We start from the raw sequence: 9,872 nt of genomic DNA, 5'->3' as shown, positions 1-9,872 counted from the left end.
CCATTGTTGTTTTGATATACATAAATGATCTGGACGACGGTATAGGTGGTCTGATTAGCAACTTTGCAGATGATACTAAGATTGGTGGAGTTGCAGATAGCGAGGAGGACTGTCAGAGAATACAGCAAAATATAGGTAGATTGGAGAGTTAGCCAGAGAAATGGCAGATGGAGTTAAATCCAGGCAAATGCGAGGTGATGCATTTTGGAAGATCCAATTCAAGAGCGGACTATACGGTCAATGGAAGAGTCCTGGGGAAAATTGATGTCCAGAGAGATCAGGGAGTTCAGGTCCATTGTACCCTGAAGGTGGCAATGCAGATCGATAGAGTGGTCAAGAAGGCATACAGCATGCTTGCCTTCATCGGACGGGGTATTGAGTACAAGAGTCAGCAAGTCATGTTACAGTTGTATAGGACTTTGGTTAGGCCACAATTGGAATACTGCATGCAGTTCTGGTCGCCACATTACCAGAAGGATGTGGATGCTTTAGAGAGGGTGCAGAGGAGGTTCACCAGGATGTTGCCTGGTATGGAGGGTGCTAGCTGTGAAGAAAGGTTGAGTAGATTAGGATTGTTTTCATTGGAAAGACGGAGGTTGAGGGGGGACCTGATTGAGGTCTACAAAATTATGAGAGATATGGACAGGGTGGATAGCAACAAGCTCTTTCCAAGAGTGAGGGTGTCAATTACAAGGGGTCACGATTTCAAGGTGAGAGGGGGGAAAGTTTAAGGGAGATGTACGTGGAAAGTCTTTTTACGCAGAGGATTGGTGGGTGCCTAGAACGCTTTGCCAGTGGAGGTGGTAGAGGCGGGCACGATAGCATCATTTAAGATGCATCCAGACAGATATATGAACGGGCGGGGAACAGAGGGAAGTAGATCCTTGGAAAATAGGCGACAGGTTTAGATAAAGGATCTAGATTGGTGCAGGCTGGGAGGGCCGAAGGGCCTGTTCCTGTGCTGTAATTTTCTTTGTTCTATGTTCTTTGACAAATTGATATAGGGATTCTGAACTAGCCTTAATGACAAGTCAGTCGCTCTTTGTGGAAAGCATTCATTGATCAATTATTGTCAAAATAAGTTTTTTTTGGTGGCCATGTTGTGTTCAGCCGCTCCCAGGGTAGCTTCCACACAAAGATTTTGGTTTGGGCCCTTTCTTTGTCAATTTATGAGGCAATTGTGTCAAAAAAGTGGTTGTGTTTTTTTTTTCTTTGAGGTGATGTGTCAGGTACACGCAAAAAATTGAATAGGGCGATGGTTGAAGTGCAAGGTCTGTCTGGTGCAGATAAAAATAAAATGGTGGAGGAAAGGATGGCATCATTGTTGTCACCCTATTATCAGTAGAAAAACTGCTAGGAATGATTGAAGAGCAATCACTGGAGCATCAACGGGAAATGCAAGAAGATTGGTCAAAGGCGATCGAGGGAGCAATCGGCTCTCTTTGTGATAAAATGGAGCATATGGGTCTGTGAAAAGGCCCTGGAAGTAGGCTTGAGCACACAGATCACTTCGGCAGAAGCCGAGAACGGGAGAACCACCGAGGATGGTTATAGTAAGGATGTACTGTTTCCAAGTGAAGGAACAGATCCGGAGATGGGTGAGGATGACAAAAGATTAAAGTGGGAAGGCCAGAAAATCAGAATTATCGGGACATTAAAGAAGATCTGGCCAAGCAACAAGCTGGTTTTAATCGGACCAAGATGATTCTTTATCATAACAAAATTTGATTTGGCATATTATGTATGGCCAAACTTTGGGAAACATTTAAAGGGAAAAATTATTATTTTACATTCGCTGAAGAGGCACATGATTTTATTCAGGAGCATGGTTTAGAGGAGGAGTGATTTGGAATTGTTGAAGATTTATTTGAAATATTTGTACATATAATATATATATATATATTGTAAGCAACAGTCTTGTTCTATTTGCACATGCGAACCACTTTTGGGTTTTTCCGTTATTTTTGAAATGTTTACGCTATGGTTAATAATGTTGTTAGATTTATACATTATTGTCACCTTGTTGTTGTTTACATGTTAAAATGGTTGGGGGGAGATGAGTCAGAATATTAAATATCTAAAATGGGGAATTTATTAAACAAAGGTAGCGGTCATCCTGGACCTGGACACTCACAAATCGATCATGGGTGGTGGATTGGATCCTCAGCTGGACCGGTCTTGCCCAAAAGCATTAATCAAATTGGGAGTGGCGAAGGAGCTGGGGGTATTTATGGACAAGATTTTGGAAGGGTGGGGGGGGGGGGGGACCTTGGAGATTTCTGAATCCAGGAGGGAAGGAATTTCCATACTTCTGCCATGTATATCAGGTATACTCCCGTATAGATTTCTTACAGTGGATAATTCAATTCTCCCAGAAATAGTTGGAATGGAATATGGGCGATTGTGGTCTTCGATCGTGCCCCACATTTGATGGATATTAGGTTGAGAAGGTCAATCTCAGGGGCTCTCGTGGAGGATGGATTTGGCATTATTAGCTGCTGAAAAATTTTGTGGAAAGATTACTTCAACCATCAAGGAATATAGAATTTAACCAAAATGGGGAGGTCTCCTCCTCCACATTCTGGGAGGCATTGAAGATGGTGGTATGAGGGGAAATGTTTGGATTTAAAGTACATAGGAATATGATGGAGAGATCAGAGAGGTAACGATTGATGGATACAATTCTGGAATAGGATCGGCAATACTCTGTGGTTCCTATCAGGGAACTCTTGGCAGAACGGAGAAAACTAAAAGGGGAATTCAATTTGATGATGATAGGGAAGGCAGTGAACCAGCTTCATCGAGCAAGGGGTGTTTTCTAGGAGTATGGGGAAAAAGGCTAGCTGCCTGCTAGCACACCAACTGCAACAACAAGATGAAATAATATGATTTTTTGTGGATTGGTTTTCCCAGAGGTTGTAAAGGAGGGACTGGAGACTCCACTGAAGTTACAGAAAGTGAGAGGTGTTAAGAAGGACCAGCTAACCACGTCCACATGTTCTGGTCATGTCAACGATCAATGGGGTTCTGGGTGTTGGTATTTAAAACACAAATAGAATTTGTGGAGGTGGAAATATTACTGGGACCTCTTGATGCAATATTTTGGGTGTTTGAAGTACCAGGACTGAAAGAAGGGAAAGGGGTTGATGTCGGGGGCATTGGCCATTGGCCGGTGGCGGCATCTACTGGTCCCACCATTGTCAACAGGTTTCCCCATTCTATGCACCCTCGTCGGCATGATGTCGGTGGATTTTATTGGAATGGATATCCCCAAAGGTATCACCATTGTTGGGGATGTTGCAGAATTCTTTAACCATGAGAAAATTAAGTTTGCTTTTCGTGGCTCAGGTGGGGTCTTCTGGACGAGATGGAAGCTGTTCTTGTTTTTATGACAGATCTATTTGTTACCGGCGGCTAAGGTGAGGGGGTAGGGGAGGTGGGAAAAGGAGGTAGGGAAGAGGGGAAAGATTTAATGGAAACAAGGGGAAAAAGTCTCAATTTAGGAGAATCATATTTTGTTTATTTTGCTATTATGCATGTCCTGATTTGAAAAAAATATATACTTTTAAAAAGTTTGCACCCAATTTAGAAAAAAGAATATCTTTCTTCAAAATAAATCCCACTACAGGCTTGCTTTAGTATCTGTAAACACGAGAAACAAATAATCGAAAATGGAATAAAAATTACTTGGATTGACATAACCATCTATCAATTCAATAGCAGAGAGTGTTCAAAAAGTAAACAGTAGAAAAACTGTTACGGGCAGCACAGTAGCACAAGTGGCTAGCAGTGTGGCTTCACAGCACCAGGGTCCCAGGTTCGATTCCCCTCTGGGTCACTGTCTGCACGTTCTCTCCGTGTCTGCATGAGTTTCCTCCGGGTGCTCTCGTTTCCTCCCACAGTCCAAAGACGTGCAGGTTAGGTGGATTGGCCATGCTAAATTTCCCTTAGTGTCCAAAAGGTTGGGGGGGGGGTTCTTGGATTACGGGGATAGGGTGGAGTGAGGACTAAGTGGATCGGTGCAGACTCGATGGTCGAATGGCCTCCTTCTGCACTGCATGTTCTATGTTCTAAAATACTTATTTAAATTCTCGTTCACTTCCTGACTCAACCTTAGTTCAAAGCAAAGTTTCCCTTTTGATCCCTACATAACTATTCAGCGGCATGTGATCGGGAAAAAGAAACATTCTATACTTGACCGATAACATAACTGGGGGCTGCTGACAACTTGCACTTACGTCAATTTCTGAACATCTGAAGGCCATTGATAATTTTTGTGGCTAAATCATTTCAGTTCCAGTCACAATCATTAATAATCATGCAATGGCCATATTGCCACTTAAGCAATGCCAGTGGAATTACTTGTGCAAAACATGCATTTACATGAGAGAATATAATAATCAATTAGAAATAATTGCCACAAAAATATTTAGTTTTGCAGAATGTAAAACATCAGCAATACGAATGTCTAGTTAACAAATTTTGAGTAGCTGTCAATAGTGCTGCAATGATTTGGAATATCATGCTTCAGTTAGTTAATTGGTACTCCTGATACAGTATATTTAAAGAGAAACAATAAAGATTAATGTGAAGCAGGGTGGAATGGAAGTTTCCGAACCTTGGGTGGGATTTATCGCACAATCCGCCGTTTGTTTCACAGCGGCAGGAGGCGACCCGCCATTGGCCGGTGGCAGCATCTACTGGTCCCGCCATTGTCAACAGGTTTCCCCTCGTCGGCATGAAACCCGCAGCTGTGGGTGTGCCGTTGATGGGACTGGAAGTTCCCGCCGGTGTGATCGGTCGAAAAGTTCCAGCCCATGATTCACTTCCATAAGTCTCGTCCAAAAGCACTGGAAAATTTTTAAAGGTCTGTGAGTCACAAATAAAAGCATCTTCTACATTAATAAAATCTAATTAGAATGGATCAAATAAGACTTGGCAATTAATAACTTGAATCTGAAATAATACTCTGCAATACTACAAGGAAAATGCTTAAAACAGCATTTCAAAGGGCGGCATATGGTATAGTGGTTAGCACTGGAACAGCAACGCTGAGGACTTGGGTTCGAATCCCGGTCCTGGGTCACTGTCCATGTGGAGTTTGCACATTCTCCCCATGCCTGTGTTGGTTTCACCCCCTACAACCCAAAAGATGTACAGGTTAGGTGGATTGGCCATGCTAAATTGCCCCTTAATTGGAGAAAAAATAATTGGGTAGTCGAAAATTTATATTTAAAAAAACAGCATTTCATTTCAAAGTAGTTCAATGTTTTAGTGTATTCTGATTTAGTTTCAGAATATTTTTAAAGTGCAGAATTTTATTTTTATGCAGCAGAAATATTTGGCAAATATATCTCACCAGCCCTTCAATGGCTGGCTTCAGGTTACCTTATTTAATTGGCTTTATTACATTTCTTACAGTTATAACCACCTCCCACGTTTGTCTGTTTGAACAATTTTTTTTGGAAGTTTTTCACACAACAAAATTAAAATTCTCAAAAATAGTTTGTAAAATTAGTATTTCGGAACAAATTGAAGATTAAAAAATTACATTCCATTGGGTCTTTTAAAAGCTGGCTTCTTGATTAAATGCGATCATAACTGAAACCACGAGAATGCGCTTCTGTCCTCCACTCCACAAGGATGAAAGAGATTGTGCCGAAGAATCCAGCCACACAAAGAATAAGCAGCTGCCAGTGAAGCAGTAGATAATTGCTGTAGCCAAATGCTATTGCTGCACTAATAGACTGGTGGAGGGATGGACGGAGAAAAATAACATTCAGTGAGTGCATTGCTAAATTCAATGTTTAGAATAAACAAGATTTTTAACCACAACATTAAATATTAATCTGTTCACTTCATTTAACTGCTTATGAGTTGCATTTGGGTTATGTGCATGCACAAGAAAACTCTTCATTCTTACTTGCACAAATTTGAAAACAGCAAATGCAGGAGCACTTTCTTCGGAATACATAAATCCCACAATGCTGAGGAGCTGTGTGTTAAAACAGCTGTCACCTAATCCCAGAAGAAAACTGCAAACCAAAGCGATAATTTTGCTGTGGAGAAAAAAGGCAAATTATGAGCTGGGGAAATCATGAATACAAACATAAAAACAGTATATATCTAACATTTTAATTGTCTGCTGTTTTGTTGCTGGGAAAGGGCAAGATAAAACAAATTGTATTTCAACTGGTTTAATCCCATGAGTACGAGCAAGTTTTAGGAAAGGTAAAAAGTCAATTTATTTCTGGCAAACAGTCAGGAAAAGGAAGCTAAAATTCAGGTGCTTCCCATAACAAGGAGTGGGGTTCTCATCATATTCTTTATAATAGAACAGGAGACCCATTCCAATGAGTAGTCAGTGGAAATCAAATTGAATGGCTAAAATTTGGATAGGTTCAGTTTAATGTTCATCCCCATGTTTTAATTGAAGGTTTAGTAACATTTTCAAATAATCAGTCCCCTAAATTAATGAATTCCCTCATCACAAAGTAGCTTACTTGCACTACACTTAAATTAACCAGAAGTACAAATCAAGATATATGACTAACCTTGGAATTAAATAAGAAACTCTATTTGTCCCTTCATCAGAAACAATTGGTGCATCCCCTGGTACATTTAAGAATATCAGATAGAAGGCTATTACATGACTTATTAAACCCAGAATTACTACAGGGTTTCTGCCAAGGCCGAGATATTTGCTGAGGAATTTGTTCAATAAACCAAAAGTTGCACCACCTAGAAATACAAAATTTACAAAATGAAGTCAATGCAATTCTGTTTAATGAAAGCAGATTTAATTATTTAATAATACAACAACAAATAATCACAAACCTATGATTTCTCCAACACCAATGAAGATGCCAGATAAACCAATCAGGCTTTTGGCTTCATTCCCAAAAGAATTTGTTGCTCCCAAACAGGTCCCATAGACCCCACTGAAAAAGGTTAGTTCAAAACCTAGAGGGAAAAAAAACAATTTTCACTGATTGAATCGCTACATGCCCTCTCATTAACGCTGAAGCACAAGCAATTTCAGCATTTAACTTCCTCACATTAACTAGTCTTTTTGCTATACGGACAGAGAGTCAACTTGCAAATCATCAAGTCCAGCATCGTGCAAGATAGATCCACGTCATTTCATATCATAGCAATACATATCATGAGAAATGCAAAGCTGAGCGTATACAATCTTCAGAAGTTAGTTATGCAACATGATTGTAGACCCAAGATGTTTGCTCTAGTCACCCTCTTGCTAGGAATATGGTGATGTTTCAAAATGAACACGAACTAAATATTTGAAATCCATAAAATTGTATTTTTAATGGATAAAATATCTTCACAACAATAATCACTGATCAAATGTAATTCACTCTGTATAAAAGAACATTTTGAAAACCATTACTGGCGAATTAATTTGATGTACATCATACGAAACCAATTTAATTTTGATAAGGGAAACCCCATATTCATCAGATTTATCAGACTTCTGGGAAATTCTTACCAGTGTAAGCAATAGTAACACTTAGAAGCAGCATATGTTTGGTGAAGAATATACGGATTGCACTTCCTATTACAGAAAGGAAAGAAAGATTTACTAAATTCCTGAAAACCAGCTACTTATACATGTACACAAATGCAAGAATTTTAATGAAACTGACCCACTTCCAGCAGGGTGGCCCAAAGCAGGCACGGTATCCATTTCTCAGAGAAGTGGGTTTTGCCTTGGCTGCTAAATTCAGCTATATATTCTACTTCTTGCACACATTTCACACAGCTTGGGAGACTTGCGCACTGTTAAAGCCAGAATGGCCAGGTGGCGACTTCCGGTGGTGGCCATGGTCTGGCCGGTCGCACACAGGGTGGCTCCTGCATGCAGTTGTTGGTTATGAAACTTTCAGCCCATTTGATGGGTGATTTTTGGTGACAAACTGTGAGGAGAGAGGTGGGTGGTGGATTCTCCCCCAGGCGGAATGAAAATGGGGTACCGGATCCGGCAAAAGTCAGTGAAAGCCCTAGCTCAGTTGGGGCATCCTCATGGCGCAGCAGTATTGGGAAAAATGGTGGAGGGGACTGGGTCGTTGTTGATGGCCACATTGCCGTTGCAGCAGCTTATGAGCTTCATGAAAGAGGAATTTCGACAACAGCAAAAGGAGATACAGAAAGACTCGTTAAGATCAAATGAGAAAGAGGAAAACATTTGTACAGACTGTATAGTTGATTACTGGGAAGTATGTATGCCGGGGTGTTTATATGTTGCAACCTGTTTTGATACATGTTGGTAATAAAATCTTTTTTTTCTTCAAAAGAGTGAATCAGGGTGCAGTAGCACCACTTCGTGGGTCTTTGGTTCAAGTAGAGAAGTGTCTGGAGGCACAGGGTGCAACGATAAAAAAAGTGGAGACGACTGTTTCAGACAGTGACAATCGCATCACTGGAGGCAGAGATGCTGGAAGAAATGTGCAAGCTGCGGCGGGTGAGGGGAGACAACCAGGAAAATCAGACCAGGTGGCAAACCTAGCGCATCGTAGGTCTGTCGGAGGGAGTGGAGGGAACAAGTGCCATCAGCTGTGTTACAAAGATGTTTGAGATACTGGTGAATGAGAAGGTATTTGAGAAGGTCACTGAAGTGCATTGGGCCCACAAGTCCTTGAGACAGAAATCGAGGGAGGAGGAGGAGCTGCCCCGGGCTGTGATTGTGCGAATACAAAAATTATAAGACAAAGAAAAGATTCTGAGGTGGGTTACGGTAATTCGGGACTGGCTGGGAGGGGAATCGGGTCTGGATATATCAGGGCTCTTTATAATAGAGTCGATATTTCCACAGGGCGATACCAGCACCCCTCGAAACATGCTGCAGTAAAAGCCAGAAGTGAGTGAAGCACGTTACGTTTTCGCCAAGTGGCACGTGTTTGGATTTAACTCCCTGCCCATATTTGCAACCGCACACCCACTTGCCAGTTAACATTTTGTCCATAAAAGCATGCTTACGAAATGCATCTATTGCTTGTGATCGCCATTCTGGAGGTCTGTAAATAACATGAAACAATTTGTTCAGCATCACAGAAATCCAACTGCCACATAGAATTTTAAACATTTAATATTCAGTAAGTTGTAAAGTACTGGTGGGAAAGGATAAGAGTGGTTCTAGGGTGAATGTGCTAAATTGGGGGAAGGCTAATTATAACAATATTAGGCAGGAACTGAAGAACCTAGATTGGGGGCGGATGTTTGAGGGTAAATCAACATCTGACATGTGGGAGGCTTTTAAATGTCAGTTGAAAGGAATTCAGGACTGGCCTGTTCCTGTGAGGAAGAAGGATAAATGCGGCAGATTTCGGGAACCTTGGATAACGAGAGATATTGTAGGCCTCGTCAAAAAGAAAAAGGAGGCATTTGTCAGGGCTAGAAGGCTGGGAACAGACGAAGCCTGTGTGGAATATAAGGAAAGTAGGAAGGAACTTAAGCAAGGAGTCAGGAGGGCTAAAAGGGGTCACGAAAAGTCATTGGCAAATAGGGTTAAGGAAAATCCCACGGCTTTCTACACGTACATAAAAAGCAAGAGGGTAGTCAGGGATAGGGTGGGCCAATGAAGGCCAGGCGAGGGAATCTATGTGTGAAGCCAGAGGAAATGGGTACTAAATGAATACTTTGCATCAGTATTCACCAAAGAGAAGGAAATGGTGGATGTTAAGTCTGGACAAGGGTGTGTAGATAGCCTGGGTCACATTGAGATCCAAAAAGACGAGGTGTTGGGCGTCTTGAAAACTATTACGGTAGATAAGTCCCCAGGGCCTGATGGGATCTACCCAAGAATACTGAAGGAGGCTAGAGAGGAAATTGCTGAGGCCTTGACAGAAATCTTTGGA

General features: G+C 41.4%; 1 protein-coding gene across 1 annotated transcript in view; it reads right to left on the bottom strand.

Annotated features, from left to right (window-relative positions):
• Positions 1-5,262: 5,262 nt before the first annotated feature.
• The window catches only part of mfsd11 (major facilitator superfamily domain containing 11), a 48,517-nt gene continuing 43,907 nt past the window's right edge, over positions 5,263-9,872 (bottom strand). The window contains exons 8-13 of the mRNA XM_038776991.1: positions 8,995-9,032; positions 7,508-7,573; positions 6,838-6,963; positions 6,555-6,741; positions 5,924-6,059; positions 5,263-5,747 (exon numbers count right to left, since the gene is read on the bottom strand). Of these exons, the coding sequence (XP_038632919.1) occupies positions 5,586-5,747; positions 5,924-6,059; positions 6,555-6,741; positions 6,838-6,963; positions 7,508-7,573; positions 8,995-9,032 (715 nt within the window). The 3' untranslated portion in view covers positions 5,263-5,585. The remainder of the gene's footprint in view (positions 5,748-5,923; positions 6,060-6,554; positions 6,742-6,837; positions 6,964-7,507; positions 7,574-8,994; positions 9,033-9,872) is intronic.

This window comes from Scyliorhinus canicula, chromosome 18 (assembly GCF_902713615.1).
Source record: "Scyliorhinus canicula chromosome 18, sScyCan1.1, whole genome shotgun sequence".
Lineage (NCBI taxonomy): Eukaryota > Metazoa > Chordata > Chondrichthyes > Carcharhiniformes > Scyliorhinidae > Scyliorhinus > Scyliorhinus canicula.
Note: the sequence above shows the minus strand (reverse complement) of the source record. Positions and strands in the feature narration are given on the sequence as shown.